Genomic DNA, 20,906 nt, shown 5'->3' on the forward strand with positions numbered 1-20,906 from the left:
TGATTCTTCTGCCCCTTTTATTTGAACCTATAATTAGCACTATACTCATTAAATATATGTACTAGAGATTTAAATCTTCAGTCTGTTCATATGCCAGTTGAGCTTCGAATCTCAGCAGTGTTGCCTAGACCTACTCTCCAGTTCACTAGAATTACCCAATGAGGATGATAAATAATGCCCATCCCAAAAGCAGAGAGTATATACAACTTCAAGCAAGACAGTTCCATCCATCTGCCACATGGGATATAAGCCCCTTCTCAATCAGAAACAAAGTGGGCATCATTGTCCTAAAATACTTAAAATTGAGAAATGAACAAATATAAAGGAGGAAGCAACTATGGACTAAAGTAGATTTATTATTATTCTAGCAATGGAAGAACTTGTATTCTTGATATAAGGGCAGTGATCATCAGAGGTTCTAAGGGGAGGAAGAGAGAAGAATAAGTATAACATGGGGCATTTGGGGGACATTGAGATTACTTTGAGTGACTTTGCAATGATGGATACAGGCCATTACACATTTTGTTAAAACTATAATATGTCTGAGGCAAAGTGTAAACCCTGAAGTAAACTATTGACCATGGTTATTAGCAATACTTCAATATGTGCTCATCGATTGTAATAAATGTACCACACTAATGGGAAGTTGCTGATATGGGAAAGTCTGAGAGGGAGAAGGAGTGGGGCAAATGGCAATCCTCCTATATTTTTAAGAAACTGTAATGTAATCTAAAGCTTTAAAAATAAAAATAATTTTAAAATCTCTCTGACCTATAACTAGGTTCTAATTGGTGATCTCCACACAGGCAGTATGAACAAGAATCACAGAAATCCAAAGACATATCTGGAGGACCACCCTGGCAGTGCCGCCAAATGCCCTGGGAGCGTTCTATGCCAGTTACCACACTTGAAGCACACAGATTGAATAAAGCCACTTACAGCTTGCATCTGCTGAAGTTTCTGCTTCTCTAACCTTTAAAACAGTAATAGCTGTTTATGTTCAGATAAATTCCTATAAATAATAGGAATAACTTTCTTCATCTGCTGCCTCCTCAATAGCCAGTCATGTGGCTATGAAAACAGATTTCATCATCTTCATCCATATACCCTGGAGGATCATGAGATATCATGATAGTGGAAGCTTTAAAGAGATGCTTATTAACCGGATGCTGTAGTCTGCTTCTTGAAGACTTTTGGGAGTACATATGTAAGTTGTGTGTTCTGCTTGGAACTAGAAGGCCAGCTTTAATGAGCTTTATGAAATATTTCTGCCCTCGGATGACAGCATATTTTGCTGTCCTACTGCCTGTCTTTTGCCAGTGGCAAGATTCTACATCTTCAGGAGTGTATTTCAGGAGTAGCTGTTCTTCTACAGGCCACAAATGGTTAAACATTTCAGGTCTAGTATCAACAAAAAGAGGTGTAGACTTATCACTTAAATGCAACTGTTTGAGCCTTCTGGACCATCATTCAAAGGCAACATAGAACACAAAAGGGCCTCCCTATCCTTTTTAAGATCTAAAGGACTCTTTAGTCTAGCAGGGAAACCTACTTTATCAAAAACTAATTTAACTCTCCTATGTCTTTTACAGTTTTTAAGTTCTCTTCCCAAGTTCCCAAGGCTACTAGTATATTGGTCCCATGCAATCTCAGGCAACTGAACCACTTTCTGTGGCTTGAAAGCACTCTATCAATCTTCTTCTGAAGTTTTTCCACAAATCCAGTGGGATTTTAGTGCTTCTTTCTGGTAGTTGCCTAAACTTTCAAATTCGTGAATTGGTTGAATCTGCTAAGCCTTGAGTATAAGAATCATTTGTAAGAGTCTCTAATAACCATGGAGTTTGAGTTCTTTGCTGTTTTAAGCCATTGATTCTTCCATTACTATTTCCTATCTGAATCTGCAGAGGCTCTGGTCTCTTCTTTGGTGACCTTGATAGTAGTTGAGAATGAGAAGAGATTTCTTCAGGATGCCCAATGATACCATTCCTTAAAGATCTACCCCAAAAAGACTCATCCAAGCCACTTCACCCCACTGTTGATCCTATAACACGAGTAGATCAGAAAGCAGCCACACTATGGCATGACCCTACAATAGGTCGTCATGATCCACTCATTGGGAAATCGGTACAGCTGAAGATCTATCATTGTGGGACTATCATCTCTTTTCTTTAAATCTATATTCCTTATAGTATGCATGAATAATAATCCAACAGAGGTTATAAATGAAGTTACCAGTTAATGGTAGTGAAAGAAAAAAGAAAAATGGTATCATGAAAATAGTCATGGTTTCTGGGAGATGTGGGCAGACAGCTAACAGCACCTTCACCAGTCTACTTTGCACCACTCAGATGCATATTAAGATCTTCACATTAATGCCATTCCACTTAGTCACAGGATGTAAGCTGGGCACCAATTTCTGGGAAAAATATTTACTAACAAATGTAAGATCTGAGGGATGAGCTATGGTCCCCACTACTACACTTGATCCTTAAGCCATAATCTGTAGTCATTTTTCCCTCCTCAGTCAACTATTCTAAATCCTCTTAAAAAATATTTTACAGTTTTTAAAATTAAAGTTAATAGATCACAAAGAGTGTTACATTAAAAAACATAAAAAAGAACATAAAAAACATGAGGTTCCCATATATCCTGCCCCCCATTCCCCCACCCCATGATGTTTGTAAATTATATTTTTTGAAGATATATACATCACTCAAAAAAGTTACATTAATAATATAAAAATATAAGAGATTCCCATATACCCCCCATGCCCCCACCCTACTCCTCCCACACCAACAACCTCTTCCGTCATTGTGGCACATTCATCTCACTCAGTGAACATATTTGGAGCACTGCTGCATCACATAGATAAGAGTTTATCCTATAGTTCACTCTCCCCTAGTACATTCAGTAGATTAAGGTAGGATATATAAAGTCCAGCATCTGACCCTGCAAGATCATTTAGGACAACTCAAAGTCCCCAAATTGCCCCCACATCATATCTCTTCTTCCCTCTGCCTGCCCTCAGCAACCACTGTAGTCACTTTCTCTACCTGAATGCTACAATTTTTTCTATTACTAGTCACAATAGTTTTAGTGTAGAATATCAGTAAGTACAGTCTAGCCCATATTTTATTCCTCCATTCTGTGTTCTAAATCCATTTAAACATTGGCCTGTCAGTTGCTGGTTACTAGACTCTGTGGGTCTAAGAGCACATGCTTGTGATGGGAAGCTCTCTTCACATAGTCACTTGATATCCCATGACCACCCAAGTCCCAGTAGCATGACAGGAACTGTTTTCATAGCCATGTGCAGTTCTATGCTACTGATGGCACAGATGTGTTCTAGAACCTAAAGAAGTCTATACTGCAACTCTCCTGTTGGTGCTTTTTGGAGAGTACACATGGCATTTTTATCTACCACAAAAAGGACAAGCACCAAGGGATCTACTAGATCACACAGCTCCAAGCAACAAGACCATGTGCACCAGTACCTGAACCTACTGAAGGTCTCTTCATTTTCCTGGGCCCTCTCAGTGTTGTTAGACTTCTAAGTGCCCAATAAATGAGAAGTCATCTCAAATATTACTTACACCACCTCTAAAATTCAAAAGGGGCTACCAAGCATGGCACATCTTACTCAGTGATAGGAGACACAAGATTCAATAATGCAGCTTTTCCCTGAAGGGATGAGTGACATGTCCCAGCCCACTGGACCTCTAAAATCTTTCCTGATGCAGAGAGTCTCTGAATCTTTGAGAGTTATTCTCACAGTCCCTGGAGCACACATTTCTCACCATAAACAACTTGCCACTTCCTTGTCCACAGGAGAACTTATGTGATGCTACCAATGCAGTGAAGCAGTGCTAATTTCTACATAATTTTCAGATGGTCAAGAGCCCTTTGGACTGTTTTGTGACCAAGAACCGGATAATTAATATTAGCCCTGAGGAAAGAACATGAATGTTCTTCTGAAGTGAATAAAGAGTACTTCTGACCCTCCTGACAATGAGTATTGAAAGTCATGCACTCACCAGATCAGGGACTGCAGCTGCTAAGTACAGCTGTTTATTACAGACTAAGGGGTGGAAGTCCTCATGGAAACCACCTAAGTTTCCTCAGTCCCAGCAGTGCTGCTGGCAATCTTTACATGAACACCTCCTCATGAAGGTTCTCCTAAGAGGCAGCATCACTGCTTTGTTCCTGAGGATGTCTATCAGGGGGTTCAGCACTTTGGTGACTGCACTGTGGATGATGGCCACCACATGGTCCTGAGTCATGGAGGAGGCTGAGGCAGGATGGATGAAGGTGAAACCCACAGGCCCATAGAAGAGGCCCACTACCACAATGTGGGAGGCATATGTGGACAGAGCCTTGTGGAGTGCACTGTAGGACCAGCTCTTGAGCAGAAGGAAGCCAATAATGTAAAAGTAGGAGAAGAAGGTCAGTAGGAAAGCTCCCAAGACATGCTGCCTGTGACAATGGAAAGAAGTCTTTGACTGAATAGTGTGTCACCACAAGACAGTTCCAAGAGGGGCTTGACATTGCAGAAGAAGTGATTGAGATTCTTAGAGTCACAAAATTTCAGGAGGGCCATCATGACTGAATTCATCAGAGCATAAAAGAAGCTGGTGAGCCAGGTCACAGGTACCAGCAGAGCACACACCTGGAGGTACACAATAATGCTGTAGTGGAATGGGTAGCAGATGGCCACAAAATGGTCAAAGCCCATGATGGCCAGTAAGATGGACTCTGTGCTTCCCAGGAAGTGGAAGAAGTGCAGCTGAGTGATGCAGCCAAGGAAAGATATAGCCTTATGCATGGAGAGGAGGTTTAAGAGCACCTTGGGCAGGGTCACTGAAGAATAGCAGATATCCAGACAAGAAAGTTTGTCCAGAAAAAAATACATAGAGGAGTGCAACTTTGGCTTCAAGATAACAGTCATTAATATAGCTCCATTTCCAACCAAGTATACCAGATAAATGATGGAGAAAATCACAAAGAAGAGAGGCTTCATTTGCTGAACACTGGTCAGCCAAGTTAAAAAAAACAAACTCACTCACTGCAGTGACGTACTCCATTTCTTTTGGGGAGAAAATAAAGCAGTAATGATGCATTAACTTTTTTGAATTTTTAATTTTACACTGTGGGGGTTAAGTGAAGCAAAGTCACCATTTGAAGGAATCCAGCAGTGAGCTACAGTGGGAAGAAGAGTTAGCAATGGTAGAGATAAATTTGTTTACCTCAAATTTAAGGAAGACTGACAACCTGGTAAATTTTGAACAAACAAAATGATAATAGACTAATAGGATCATCATATTGTGAAGATATCAGAGATGCATAAAGGGCATTTCTTAAAAGAAGGAAAAGTAAGAAACAAGCATAACCTTATATGTGGCATTAGAAGTTGGGGTGAGACAAACTTAAAACAGGCAAACAGGGTAGTTGTTCATCTTGTGATGCTGGTCTGGCAGGAACACGGATTTCTTCACTTGGCCACTTCTCCTAGGTACACTAAGTAGCAGACAATTCACAAATCTTCCCCCAACACCTAAAAAACTAAGAGACATGAATTACAACAAACTTCATACACTGTTTAAGTAGGAGAAAAAGCACCCATAATTGACATGGTGTCCCAAGATTGCTGCATTGTGGTGGGACCATGGTGATAGTTGGATACAATTTAAAATGGAGAAGGTTTCCAAGGGTAGGAGCACTTTGAAAACACCAAAAATCTTTCAGCCCCAAGGAGAGTGCCTCTTACTAAATGAGAGTTTCTCTAGGTAGGAGAAAAAAAGATCAAGGCACAGCACAGGGACTGAGAGAGACAGAACGAAAAAAGCATGGCAAATATAAGGAGAACAAAGAAAGCACTGCTATTTTTAAAAGAACTTAATCATCACCACATCAATGAAGGAGGGAGCCCTTGATGTGAGGAATTGGTAAAGCTAAGCTGACACTTCCCCACACTAAACCACTCATATTCCTCTGCTAATAATTCTTTTAGACTATCATAGTCCAATGTAAGCCTCCAATAAAATAGCTTCAAAAGCTGATAGAAATAAAGAAATAGTCAAACCCACAATTGAAATGAGAAGTTTTAACATATCTCTCTCAATAGCTGATAGAAGAATTGGCCAAAAAGTCAGTCAATATTTAGAAAATCTGAACAACTCAATTACAAATTTGACATTTGTGTATTTTTTATTTTAGATATATAGGACACAGAACTCAATGCAAAAAGAATTTGTATTATTTTCAGGGCACATTTACAAAATCAAGCATATGCTGACTCTTACAAAAAGCTTCCAAAATCTTCAAAAGATTGAGCCATTCAAAGAATGTTCTTTGACCAGAACGGAACTACAAAACAATAACAAAAGTAAATCTAGAAACCTACAAAATGTTCGAGATTAAGGATTACATGTATAAACAGTTTGTGGGTCAAAGGAGAAACCAAAGAAGAAATTAGAGGAGGCTGATTTGAGAGTCTGCATCTGGCCTCCCATTGGTGCATAAGCCACCATACCTTCCTATCTTGCTTGGTGTCTGTCTACTCTGACACACTGAGCCTACAAGCCAGCGAGGACCACCCTGACCCCTCTTCAGTTTGGAGCCCAGGGTGGGAAGGGTATCCTGAGAACTCTGCTGGTGGTGGACTCCTGGACGCCGAGCTAAGACATCTGGCATCCCTGGCTCTGCAGCTGCCAGAGCGCTTTACTCAGAGTCAGACTATTTCTCTTGCCTCAAGCATCCAGGCTCCCTAAAGGCAGTGGGCTACAAAGGAAAACAGGTTCTGGTCTGTGTGTGTGTTTTAAGTGTTTCTGCCATTCTCATCCTCAGCAGTACATTAGTTCCTGACAAAGCTGTAAGCAGCATTTGCTACATTTGGTTTTTAGGTCTGAAAGGAACAGGGAAGAGGGCAGTCCTGGCTGAGGAAGTGTTGCTGAGCTTGGTTGTTTAGACCCTGGTTTCTGCACTTCACTAGATTGAGAAATGGCCAGAGCTTGGAAGTGGAGGGGAAAGTAATCTGCTGGGTTGCATCATTAAATATTGGGAATAATTCAGGTATGAATCTATGACTAAAAAGAAAATGATTCACTTTTGTTAGGAAGTCTGGCCCCAATATGCCTTAGATGGTGAGCAGAAATGGCCAGCACAAGGATCTTTAGAGGCTTTTTTGGTGTGTGATTAGTCACCGCATTAAAGGGGAAGTGCCATTGAATAAAAGTGCAGTGTGGTGAAAAGAAGAAGAAGAAGAAATAAGAAAATATTTTGAAATGAGTAATAATATAGATGAGATATCAAATCTTTTGGCATGCAGCTAAAGCTGTAAACAGAGGAAAATTGTTGGTCTTAAATTAATGTTAGAAGAGATGCTGAAAATCTATAACTGAATAAACTTGTATTTCAAGAAGACTGAGTGAATTAAAAAATCAAAAAAACCAACAACTCAAACTTAAATCTCCTTAACAACTTTAATTGCGATGTATCATCATAACCATTTCTTTGCATGTACCCTCAAATCAACTAACCAATTCATACTTCATGTCCTCACCTGGCAAAACCCAAACCACTCTCTACTTATTCTTCTCTATCTTTGCAGTTAAAAACTCATGCACACACTTGTGTTCCTTAAATCATTAATACTCAATTCCAGTGTGACCTTGGAGGTGCCAAGCAATCACATATTCTCTTCTCCCCTCTCTTTGCAAACCACCAACTCATTTTCGCTGTCTTCATTCTGAGTTAATGACTTGGTTTCCTCCTTACTGAAATAGTAGGGGCAGTCAGAAGTGAACTTCTACAACTCTCCTTCCAATATCTACACACATTTTGTAATGGTGCCAAAGACTGTGCCTTCCCTGTGTTTGCAATAGTGTAATCCTTGCTACTCCTGATGAGTATCCACCACTTGTGCCTGTGCCCATTCCTTCTCATTTCCCCGAGAACACTGCTCCAGTTATTCTCTCCTCCCCCTCTTACATCATGAATTGTTCCCTCGGCTGTCTATATCTGCTGTTTGTGATTCTTCACCTTCCATTCTCTCTTAAATCTATGCTAACTGGGTTTTCCCTTTACTTGTCCACTAAAATTTATTTTATAAAAATGAACAATAACACTCACAATGTCAAAGAACTCTCAGTTTACTTGACCAATCGAAACCATGTAACAGAATCAATCACTCTCTCCACCTCGAGATGCTTTCACACTTGATTTCCAGGACATCACTGGCTCCTCTTTTCCCAACTCTCTCACAACCCCTCCTTCTATTCCCTTTGCTCATTTCTCTTCACCCATCATGTCTTAATGATGGCTTTCCACAGAGCTCAGTGTGCTATCTCTTTTCTTTTCTCTCTTTTCTGCTTCCTTCCCTTGGCTATCTCCATAAATCTAATGACTTCCCATACAATCTATTTCCTGATGACTCCCATATTTTTATTAATGGTTGGAACCTCCTTCTTGAATTCCTGAATTTCTAACAGCTTTTTCAATACTTGACTCAAATGCACATCACACATACAAAACTGAAACATAGGTATTTTGCACAAACCTCATGGATTCTAATTTATCTGCTAAATGACAGTTCCATCCTCTCAACCCAAAAACCAAAACTCATGACTGACCCTGCTCATTTTCTCACAAAATTCCATTGGCTCCTGGACCACACATCTCTTTAGCTAGTTCCAAATCTCTTTCAGCTTTTATCCCTAGGGCCCTCTCCTTAGTGTGGACTCCTTATTTCTCTATATTAAATTACAAAGAAATCCTTAAAAAGCACCCTGCCATCCTTCCCTGCTTGTTTTGTTGTAGTAGCACCTATCTTAATCTGGTATGTGTGGTTTTGCTTACACATATTTTCTTTTATCTCCCACTTAAATGTAACCTCCAGAAAGAAAAAAACATATCGTGTGCTTTATTCAATACTGTACTCCCAGCACTTGAAACTGTGCCTGGCATGTAGTAGGTGCTTTGTATATATTTATTAAATTAACTAATAGGTTGCTGTCACCTGTTAAGTGCTTGTCAACTCTGAAAACTACACTCATGAAGTGATATTTGTCATTTTTACGTACCCCAATCTATAATCTAGATGCTAAACTCACAAAGGACTCCCACATATTTATCAGAGTGCACAGTAGCAGAGAAAGTGAGCAATGTATATTTGTAGATTAAGTAAATGGTTTTTAGCATAGGGCCAATTGCTTTAACAATTCTTTTTTGGCCTGGACTGTTCTTCATGTCACTAATGATTCATAATAATCTATCAGCATCAGTGGGTAGTATTTAAAATTTAAGTAATTATATGATTGGTGATGGAAAACATAGGCTAGGAGCTTCATTTCATGGAAATGGACAGAGAAGAAATATTCAAAATGGAGTTGTTGATAGTCGGGGGTAGAGGATTAATCTCAGGAATCATAAACATAAGTGAAGGACATTACAAATGGTGCACACATTGAGAAGTAGAGATGTACATGGAACTAAGTACAGAATTATGTTTCTGAAATGTTTTCTTTTTCTTTTCTGCATAATAGAACTATGTCCCTTCCATTAAAAACAATAATACTGCAAAGTAATATAAATCTCTCATATTAGATTCATTTAAAATTTTTTCTCCCACTTCTTCCCTTAATATCTTCTCTCATACCCTCCTCTCTCTGTCCCTCTCCCTCTCTCTCTTTTTCTCTCTCTCCCTGTCTCTCTCTCAATCTCTAACTCACATCTAAACAGAAATATCCAGATATCTAATTACAACATACACCTATATTCAATCACTCAGAGAGCCTACCCTGAAACAAAAGAAAAAAATACAAAGAAATGTTTAAATAAAGAGATTAGGAAATACAAAGCTTTTCTAGCTAATGGTTTCTGTGGAATGCTCTTGCCATCTCACCCTGCAGTCTCCAAAATCTAAATTCAAAGATGTTTCCCAGTTACTTTCATTCACACATTTTAGTCCTCTCAACACTTTCCGTCAGAAAACTCTTCCTCTATTTTCTAATCTCAGAGCAAACAACCCTGTCTGTACATACCTTGGAATGAAAATAATCTTTGAATCAGAAGGATATCCCCAAATCAGAGATCAAATGTATTTATTGTCTCCTAGAATAAAATTATTCAGAGATTATTTTCTCTATTCAGAGAGATTCTGGCTGCTCAAAGCATCTTATATTCACTTTTATTATAAATCCTTATATCTTACTGTAAGACTGAATCTTAGCAGATCTCATCTCTTATTTTAACAAAGAAATGAACAGGCTAATCGCCCTACAGACCTCCCCTGTGGCAGCTTGGGCATTAATGTCTTGAGATTTTCTCTCCAAGGCCTTCAAATTTCTTTTCCCATAAATATTTATATATTTCCTTTTTTTGCATGTTTATGAGGTACTACGTTGACTTCCCAGCTAGGTGGGGAAAGGGTCTGTTCCTAAGTTAATAACTTTAGTCACAAATGAAATAATTACTTAATTGGTTTTCATATAATTGTGATTTCTGACTCCCCTACAGTGCTGGATTATAGTTCTTACTCCTATTGCGTCTCTCAACTTCAGAATCCTTTCATTTTAAACTTTATGAAATAATACTAAACAATAGTATGCAATAAAAATAGATCAAGACCATGTGCTAAAAATCATAGTACATGATATATTTCTAAAAGATCAGATAGATGGGTCAGTTAAAGCAGACTGGTATAGTAAAGAATTTATAAAGCACTTACTCACCTGAACACTAACTGAAGAGATGCAGTACAAAAGATTCACTCTTATCTACCCTCATGACCATTACCAATGGAAGATAGAATGTGAAATCTATGTGAAAGTTAAGGAAAAAGATAGATGTTCAAAACTAGTTGGGACATAAAGGTGAAAATGTTGGTTGAAACAGATTAGCAGGCAGTTTGCCAAGACAATGGACTCAGAATCTATCCCCTTGGGGGAGTCATTCGAGTGTTCAAAATAGCAACAGTATTGTGGAGAGATTTATCTAGGGAATGGGCACAAAATAAAAAAGGGAATCAAATGGTAGAAAAGGTAGCTTGAAATAACTGATGAAGTCTAGTCTTAATGTGAAGTTCTGGAAAATGGTATTAGTAGTAATGGAAATGAAATTATATATACAAGAAACATTTTGAAAACATGATTGATGTTATTAAATAATGGTGTACATGTGCATGTGCATGCCACACATGTGGAAGGAGTAACAGAGTAACCAGAGCTGAGGCAACCCAGAAGTAGGCCTCTTAAGGGTGGGCTTGAGAGTATGAGTTGGAGCTTTAAGGAGGGCCATTACCGAGATGGAACACAGACCTGGAAGAAGGTCTGTCCTGCTAGTATCTTAGAAATTCAAAAGGGGTCCCTGAATGGCAGGAATCCAGAGCCTTAACAAAATGCTAAGCCTGCTGAGGCTTCAGCTTCTGAAGGCATATAACAAGGCTTGAACCAGGAGTTTGGGGTAAAAAACTAGAAAGCAGAACCAACTACTGCTGGATCCAATGGCAGATGCCAGGGTTGAAAACCATTGCACCACAGTAATGAAAGATGCTGTTAATGGGGAAAAGTTTGGGGGGGGGAAATGGTGGTATATATGGGAATCCACCTTTATTTTTGATGTAATATTTATGTTATCTAAAGCATCTTTCAAAATAGAATAGAATAAGGGAATGGAGTGGAATGGAATGGAATGGAATGGAATGGAATGGAATGGAATGGAATGGAATGGAATAATCATTACTGGGACAATGCTGGAAGAAAACATGGACAGAGAAGAGCAAGTCTGTTTTCTTGCCTCTTGTAGTGCCCTCTACCCATGGGACTTGACAGGGAACCAGCAAGGGAGAAATGCAGCTTACAGCATCCCAGTTCCAGAATAAAAAATCAGAGTATGGAGGGGTGGGTTTTAAGGTGAGTAAATAGTTTAATAACCAGCACATGCACACATGCATACATATTGGAAAGGAAAGGGTCAATGAAAAGACTCTATGGGCAATACCACTAATAGAAATGGGGAGTGAGCTGATATTTAAAAAAGGAAAATGAACTTAGGTCTGAACATATTAATTTGGGGGAGGGGGATGCTATAAACATTTGGTTATGAGACTGGAGCATGAGAGAAAAATAAAGGCTGGAGAATCCCAATGTGTGCAACATCTGCAATATGGTGATATTTAAGACATCCAGTAGTCAAACTAAGGGCCTGGAATTAGAGAATAAAGTACATACCAGAACAGCAGTAATCAAAGTGGGACAAATTTTACTTCTGACTACCCCTATGAAGGGTCATTGAACCAAAGCATTATTATTTGGGCTGCCCAGAGAACAACATATTGAGAGTATGACGATAAGAAGAAGGATTTCTAAATTGTCTGGGAGACAATGTCCTGAAGATGTGAAAGTATAGTTAATATAAGAAGGAATGTGACAAAGGAAGAAAACTTTCAGATAATTGTTGTAGAGACAGTGCCTAGTTCCCCAGAGGAAGTGTGAAAATTAAGAATGCCAGATTAACTGAAGAAACATATCTCCCATGGGTGTTAAATAACCAAATAAAATGCACAGAGTTCCAGGAAGAAGGTATTAGAACAGGCAGGCAGGACTGAACTCTACAAAAACAAAGGAGGAAGGGCAAAAAGCTGTCCAAGGAAGAAGCTGTGGGGATCTGAAGACCAGGAGAGTGCTGTGCATTTTTCGGTAGGGTGAGGGACAGAGAGATGAAGGAACCAAGAAGAAAATTGTGAATTACTCACCCCTGAGGTTGGAAACAGCACCCATCTCTCACTCTCACTGTGAACTGCCTTGGTAAAGCCTGTGGTTCATTGCAGACAACTAAGAGGAGAATGGAAGTCTTTCTCTCTGGGAAGACAGAGATTGCAGCAGAGGGTGGAGAGTGGCTTCTCTTCAGTAGGTTTGGAGCAGAGCCCACTTTCAATCTTGGCTGTAGCCAACCCAGCAAGTAGAGGTAGAAAGAGACACCTCCATGGAAAGATAGACATTTTGAATAAAGGGGTCAAATTGAGAATTCAAAAATAGACCCACATCTATGGTCAAGAGCTTTTTAACAAGGTTGTCAAACCAATTCAGCTAGGTCAGAATAGTCTGTTCAACAAATGGTGCCAGGCGAACTAGATATCTATAGCTAAAAGAGAGAATGAGGACCCCTATCTCACACCTTATACAAAAATTAACTCAAAATGGATCACAGACCAAAATATAAATGCTAAACCCATAAAAATTCTAGAAGGAAATATAGGGGAACATATTTGAGATCTTGTGGTAAGTGACAAATTCTTAATTCTTACATCAAAAGCAAAAACAATGAAAGAAAAAAATACATAAATGGGACCTCCTCAAATTCAGCACATTTGTGCCTCAAATGACTTTGTTAAGAAAGTGAAAGGCAGCCTACTCAATTGGAAAAATTTTTTAGAAACCACATATCCAATAAGGGTTTGATATCCATGTTATATGAAGATAAACTAAACTTAAAAATGATCCATTTTTTGAATAAACATTTTTCCAAAGAAGAAACACAAGTGGTCAAAAAGCACATGAAAAGATGCTCAATACCACCAGCTATTAGGGAAATGCAGGTCTAAATTACAGTGGGATACCATTTCACGCCTTACAGAATGGCCATAATTTTAAAAACAGGAAACTGTAAGGGCTGGAGAGGATGTGGAGAAACAGGAGCACTCTTTCACTGTTGGTGGAAATGCAGAATGGTGTAGCCTCTGTAGCAGATAATTTGGAAGGAAGTTAAATATATAGCAGTCATATGACTTGTCAAGCCCGCTACTAGGAATATATTCAGAAGAACTGAAAGCAAGGATGTGAACAGCTATTTACACACTGATGTAGCAGCATTATTCACAATTGTTAAAAGATGGAAAAGGGGGGGCGGGGCAAGATGACTGAGCACACCTGAGATTCTCTCCTGCAAAGAAGCGGCTGGGCAGCGTTGGAGGTTCTTCGGGGCCAGGCTGTTTCAGAATTTTTGCAGGGCAGGAGGTGTCTGGACATCAATTTGGTGGGAAGGTAACAGAGAAAATTCATGTATAAGATATAATTGAGACTCTATTACACGGAGGTGGGAGCTGCGTGCGGGACGCTCCCTCCTGGGGTGGGTGGAGCCGCGGCACCAGTGCTGCAGCATCGATTTCTGGAGGCTCTGCGGTACTGGGGAATTCATAAGCCCTGAGCAGGCTACTGGGGGGCTAACAGGACAGGAGGCCTTCGCAGACCGATTTGGGGAGACAAACGGGAGTTTTATTGCAAAGCGGGGAATTTTTGATTGGGGACACAAATAATAGAGCTTCCACCTAGAGCCCTGCCCCCCCAAGGCTGGGTGCCGATCTGCAGCGGCCTTGAATTGCTAGCAATAAAGAGAAGTCACCAGGAGGCTGTTTCAGGGACTGGCAGGGTGGGAGAAGTCTGGAAGCCGATTAGGGGAATATTTACGAAGCGTGGGAATTTCGGTTTTGGACTCTGTTATCGGCGTTTCCAGCTGGAGCCCCACCCCCGGGCCTGGCTACTGATCTGCGTCATTAAATTGCCTGCAGTGTAGAGGCGCCCCCAGGTGTCCGTTCCAGGGGCTTACAGGGTGGGAGGTGTCCAGAAGTTGAATTGGTGATACATCCACAAAATAGACCCAAGTGAGTGAGTGAATTGCGGGGTTCAGACACATAGGATAGAGTTTGCAGATGTGACCTCTTCCATAGGGCTGGCACCCAGCTGCAGGGATCCCTGAAGGTTGTGTTGCACTGTGGTGCTCCCAGGCTCCCTGTTAACCAGATTTGAGGTTGCCAGGTCTGAGTCCCCTAAACCCTGGTGGCCCACACCCCAGAGACGCACACCTCTTGAGTCTTCAATATCTCAGACTTTCCATCCCTGAATCCATCACGCCCTGAGATCCATCTGAGGTCCTTGAATGTCCTAGCCCTCAACATTTGCAGTATTTCTTTTTTGTTTTGTTTTGTTTTGTTTTTATTTTTATTTATTTTTTAATGTCCTGATTGCTAACATTGCATTATCTCCTAGTCTTTTCTCCCAGCATATCCCCCAAGGTCTTTTTTTTTTTTTTTTTCAGTTATTTAGGGTTATTTTTATGTTGTTGCTGTTCTGGTTGTTCTATATCTTTTTTTTTTTGTTTTTCCCCTACTTGTTCCCCTCCCTTTACTCACCCCCTTTTTCTTCCTTCCTTTCTTCTCTCTTTTTTTTTCTCTCTCTCTGGTCCCATATTTTCTTCTTATTTTATTTTATCTTAATTATACAATAAGTGCTGCAGGGAACACCTCACATTTGCTGGGTTTCCTCATCCTCTGCTGCCTCATTTCTGTGTGAATTGATTTTGGCTACCTACACTATCTCCTTTCCCCTACATCTTGATATCCTTCATCATCTACATTCTCTCCTATATTCCACCTCCCTTTCTTTGACCCCAAAGTGTCTAACTCTTAATTTCTAATACCTTTGTTTTGTTTTCTCTCTTTTATCCACTCTTGAAACTATTGCCTTTCTTTTCTCTTTCCCTCTCTCATGAAAACAATAGCTTTTTAATTCATACCATATTCCTCCCATATTCAGTCGACTACCTCATTATAGGTACTCTACTTACTGCTATAACACTACACAATTTACATGAATCTAATATCCATCCTCCCAGATCTCATATTGTTACTCTGTTAACATTTATTACCAATGCTATTTTAAACATTTTCCTTTCTTACACAATTGCCTTTCCCTGGCCCTAATACTTTTCTTCAAAGTGAACTCAGCCAGCAATAAGAAATTAGAATAAGAAGAACAAAGTGACAAAGAGAAGATATAACACCTACTCAAAAACAACAGCTAATTAATCCCCAAGACTAGACAAAGAAGCTAAGGAACTGATTAAACCCATCAAGATAAAATGATGAGCAGACAGCAACAAAAATCTACAAACCAAACCAGTAATCAGGAAAACATGGCTGAATCCAATGAACAAACAAAAAACCAGGAAGGGGAACAGAACTTCGCACAAGTAATTAAAGATCTCAGAATATTTATAACTGACAAATTGAATGAAGTAAAGGAAGAGGTTAACAACATGAAGACAACACTTGGAGGGGAAATTGCAGACAAACACAAAAAGATAACAGATATGATGGGAATGGACACCACAGTTCAAGAAATCAAAAATACACTTGCAGCAAATATCAGAAGACTAGAAGAGGCAGAGCATAGAATTAGTGATGTGGAAGACAGTACATCAGAAATCAAACAGATAGTAGAATTGATTGATAAAAAGATAAAAAAATCCAGCTAGGACTTAGGGACCTGAATGACAGTGCAAAACGCTCAAACATATGTATTATAGGCATCCCAGAAGGAGAAGAGAAGGGAAAGGGGTCAGAAGGAGTGTTGCAGGAAATAATGGCTGAAAACTTCCCAAATCTACTGAAAGAGACAGATGTACATATCCAAGAAGCACAGTGCACCCCAATCGTCATAAACCCCAACAGACCCACCCCAAGACCTATACTTTTCAAATTATCCATGCTAAAGACAAAGACAAAATTCTAAAAGCAGCAAGAGAAAAGAAAACCATCACTTACAAGGGAAGCTCCATAAGATTAAATGCTGATTTCTCATCTGAAACCATGGAGGCAAGAAGGCAGTGGTATGATATAGTCTAGGTACTAAAAGAAAAAAAATTCCAACCAAGAATACTCTATCTACCTGAACTAGGATTCAAAAATGATGGAGAGTTCAAAATATTCACAGATAAACAGAAACTGAAAGAGTATGCCAACAAGAAATTTCACCTTCACGAAATTCTAAACGGAGTTCTGCAGTAAGAAAGGAAAAAATAGGACAGGCAGAATTGGAGGAGAGTGTAAGAGCAACAAAATGACAAAAAGAGAAGGGAAAAAAATGACAAACACAAATCCAATCAAAACATGGCTAACCTAAAAAATTCCTTGAAAGTAATAACACTGAATGTCAATGGATTAAACTCACCTATCAAAAGATTCAGACTGGGACATTGGATAAGGAAATATGACCCATATATATGCTGTCAGCAAGAGACACATCTTAGACCCAGAGACTCATGAAGGCTGAAAGTGAATGGTTGGAAAACAATCATACAAGCAAACAATAACCAAAAAAAGGCAGGAGTAGCAATATTAATATCAGACAAAATAGACTTTAAATGCAAAACAATTGTGAGAGACAATGAACGATACTACATATTAATGAAAGGGACAATCTGTCAAGAAGATCGAACAATCATAAATATGTATGCTCCTAACAAGGGTGCCTCTAAATACGTGAGGCAAATGCTGGAAAAACTAAATGAAAGAATAGATGCATCTACAATTATACTGGGAGATTTTAATATACCACTATCAACTCTGGACAGAACATCTCAAAAGAGAATCACTAAAGAAAGAAAATATTTAAACAGTATATTAGAGGAGCTGGATCTAATAGACATATACAGATCATTACACCAAAACACAGCAGGATATACATTTTTCTCAAGTGCACATGGGTCATTCTCCAAGATAGACCATATGATAGGCCACAAAGGAAGGTTTAATGAATTCAGAAAGATCAAAATCATACAAAATAATATCTCTGACCACAGTGGAGGGAAGCTGGAAATTTGCAAGGGCCAGAGGCCCAGATTTCACACCACGATTTGGAAATTAAACAGCACACTCTTAGAAAAACAGTAGGTCAAAGAGGAAATCTCAAAAGAAATCAATGACTACCTTGAAACAAATGGTAATGATAATACAACATACCAAAATTTATGGGATGCAACAAAAGCAGTACTGAGAGGGAAATTCATAGCCATAAATTCATATATCAAAAAAGAAGAAAGAGTAAAAATTGAAGAACTAACTGCACATTTGGAGGAATTAGAAAAAAAAAAAGTAATCCAACAGAAAGAAGAAGGAAGGAAATAACAAAGATAAGAGCAAACCTAAATGAAATAGAAAATAAGAAAGCACTTGAAAAGATAATCAAGACCAAGAGCTTGCTTTTTGAGAAGATCAACAAAATTGACAAACCTTTAGTGAGACTAACAAAGAAAAAAAGAGAGAAGATGTAAATACACAAAATAAGAAATGAGAAAGGCAATATCACCACTGACCCCATAGAAATAAAGACTATCATAAGAGCATACTTTGAAAAACTATATTCCAACAAAAATGACAATTCAGAGGAAATGAACAAATTCCTAGAAACACATAAGCAGCACATATTAATGAAAGAAAAAATTGATGATCTCAACAAACCAATCACAAGTAAAGAGGTAGAATCAGTCATTAAAAACCTCCCAACTAAGAAGAGTCCAGGACCAGATGGCTTCACAGGTGAATTTGACAAAACATTCCAGAAAGAACTAACACCAATCCTGCTGAAACTCTTCCAAAAAATCGAAACAGAAGGAACATTGCCTAACTCCTTCTATGATGCCAACATTACCCTAGTATCAAAGCCAAACAAAGACACCACAAGAAAGGAAAATTACAGACCAATTTCTCTAATGAATCTAGACACAAAAATACTTAACAAAATACTTGCTAATCATATTCAACAACACATTAAACGAATTATGCACCACGACCAAGTGGGATTCATTCCAGGTATGGAAGGATGGGTCAACATAAGAAAACCAATCAATGTAATATACCATATAAACAGATTGAAGGAAAAACATCATATGATTATATCTATAGATGCAGAAGAAGCATTTGACAAAATACAGCACCCTTTCTTGATAAAAGCACTCCAAAAGATTGGAATACAAGGACATTTTTTGAACAAGATAAAGAGTATATATGAAAAACCTACAGGCAACAATGGAGAAATCCTAAAATCCTTCCCTCTAAAGTCAAGAACAAGAAAAGAATGCCCACTGTCTCCCCTTCTATTTAACATTGCCTTAGAATTACTTGCTCGAGCACTGAGGCAAGAACCAGATATAAAAAGCATTCAAATTGAAAAGGAAGAATTCAAAATTTCATTATTTGCAGATGACATGATCGTATACATAGAAAACCCTGAGAAGTCTACAACAAAGCTTCTAGAAATCATAAATTACTTTAGTAAAGTCGCAGGCTATAAGATGAATGTGCAAACATCAGTAGCATTTCTGTACACCAATAATGAGCAAGATCAGGAGGAAATCAAGTATCAAATACCATTCACAATAGTAAATTAAAAAATCAAGTATTTAGGAATAAATTTAACTAAATATGTTAAAAACTTATACACTGAGAACTATACAAGACTGTTCAAGGAAATCAAAGAAGACCTAAATAAATGGAAGAATATTCCCTATTCATGGATAGGAAGACTAAATATTATTAAGCTGTCTATCCTACCAAAACTGATCTTCACATTCAATGCAATTCCAATAAAAATCAACACAGCCTTCTTTAAGGAACTTGAAAAACTAACTGTGAAATTTATTTGGAAAGGAAAGAGGCCCCGAATAGCCAAAGGCATATTGAAAAAGAAAAACGAAATTGGAGGAATCACACTACCTGACTTCGAACATACTACAAACCTACAGTAGTGAAAACAGCATGGCATTGGCATAAGGAGAGACACACAGACCAATGGAATGGAACTGAAAGTTCTGATATAGAACCTCATATATATAGCCATGTAATATTCGATAAAGCCACCAAACCCTCTCAACTGGGAGAGAATGGCCTATTAAACAAATGGTGCCTGGAGAACTGGATATTCGTATGTAGAACAATAAAAGAGGATTATCATCTCACACCTTATACAAAGATCAACTCAAGATGGATCAAAGACCTAAATATAAGAGCCAAGACCATAAAGATCTTGGAAAGCAGTGTAGAGAAACATCTACAAGACCTTGTAATAGGAAATGGCTAAATGAACATCACACCAAAAGCTCGAGCAGCAAAAGAACAAATAGATAAATGGGACTTCCTCATAATTAAAGCCTTCTGCACCTCAAAGGAGTTTGTCAAGAAAGTGAAAAGGGAACCTACACAATGGGAGAGAATACTTGGCAACCATATATCTGATAAGAGGCTTAGAACTTGCATATATAAAGAACTCCTATATCTTAAAAATAAAAAGATAAACAACCCATTTAAAAAATGGGAAAAAGATTTAAACAGACACTTCTCCAAAGAAGAAATACAAATGGCTAAAAAGCACATGAAAAAATGCTCCAAATCTCTAGCTATCAGGGAAATGCAAATAAAAACTACAATGAGATACCATCTTACTCCCAGAAGATTGGCAGCTATGAAAAAAACAGAAGAATACAAATGCTGGAGAGGATGTGAAGAAATGGGAACCCTCATCCACTGCTGGTGGGAATGCAGAAGGATACAACCATTGTGGAGGACAGTTTGGTTGTTTCTCAAAAAACTAACCATAGATTTGCCATATGACCCAGCAATACCACTGCTGGGTATATACCCAGCAGAACTGAAAACAAGGACACAAACCGATATATGCACACCAATCTTCATAACAGCATTGTTCTCTATCGCCAAAAGTTGGAGTCAACCCAAATGCCCATCAACAGATGAGTGGATCAATAAAATGTGGTATATACACACAATGGAATACTACTCGGCTTTAAGAACAAATATACTACAAACACAAGTGATAACATAGATGACTCTTGGAACCTTATGTTGAGTGAAGCATCCCAGGCATTGAAGGACAAATACTACATGACCTCAATGATATGAAATAAGCAAGCTGCCTCAGAGAGCTAGAGACTGGAAGATAGGCTTACAGGAAATCGGGGCGTGGAGGAAGGATGTGAGCCGACGTCTGCAGGGGTGGAATCTGTGATAAGCTGGCAGTAAGTATGGGCACAAAGAAGAGAAAATAGGGGCAAGGGTTGCCTTT

General features: G+C 38.8%; 1 protein-coding gene and 1 pseudogene across 1 annotated transcript; both read right to left on the reverse strand.

Moving 5' to 3' along the window:
* Positions 1-755: 755 nt before the first annotated feature.
* Positions 756-2,145, reverse strand: LOC101445547 (ZZ-type zinc finger-containing protein 3 pseudogene; annotated as a pseudogene).
* A 1,973-nt stretch (positions 2,146-4,118) lies between these two features.
* On the reverse strand, positions 4,119-12,773 carry LOC101445111 (olfactory receptor 12D3-like). The gene is given in 3 exon segments (XM_012529100.1): positions 4,119-4,462; positions 4,465-5,058; positions 12,749-12,773. Coding segments are annotated over 3 exon segments (963 nt in total).
* Between the last annotated feature and the right edge of the window lie 8,133 nt (positions 12,774-20,906).

This window comes from Dasypus novemcinctus, chromosome 22 (genome assembly GCF_030445035.2).
Source record: "Dasypus novemcinctus isolate mDasNov1 chromosome 22, mDasNov1.1.hap2, whole genome shotgun sequence".
Classification (NCBI taxonomy): Eukaryota; Metazoa; Chordata; class Mammalia; order Cingulata; family Dasypodidae; genus Dasypus; species Dasypus novemcinctus.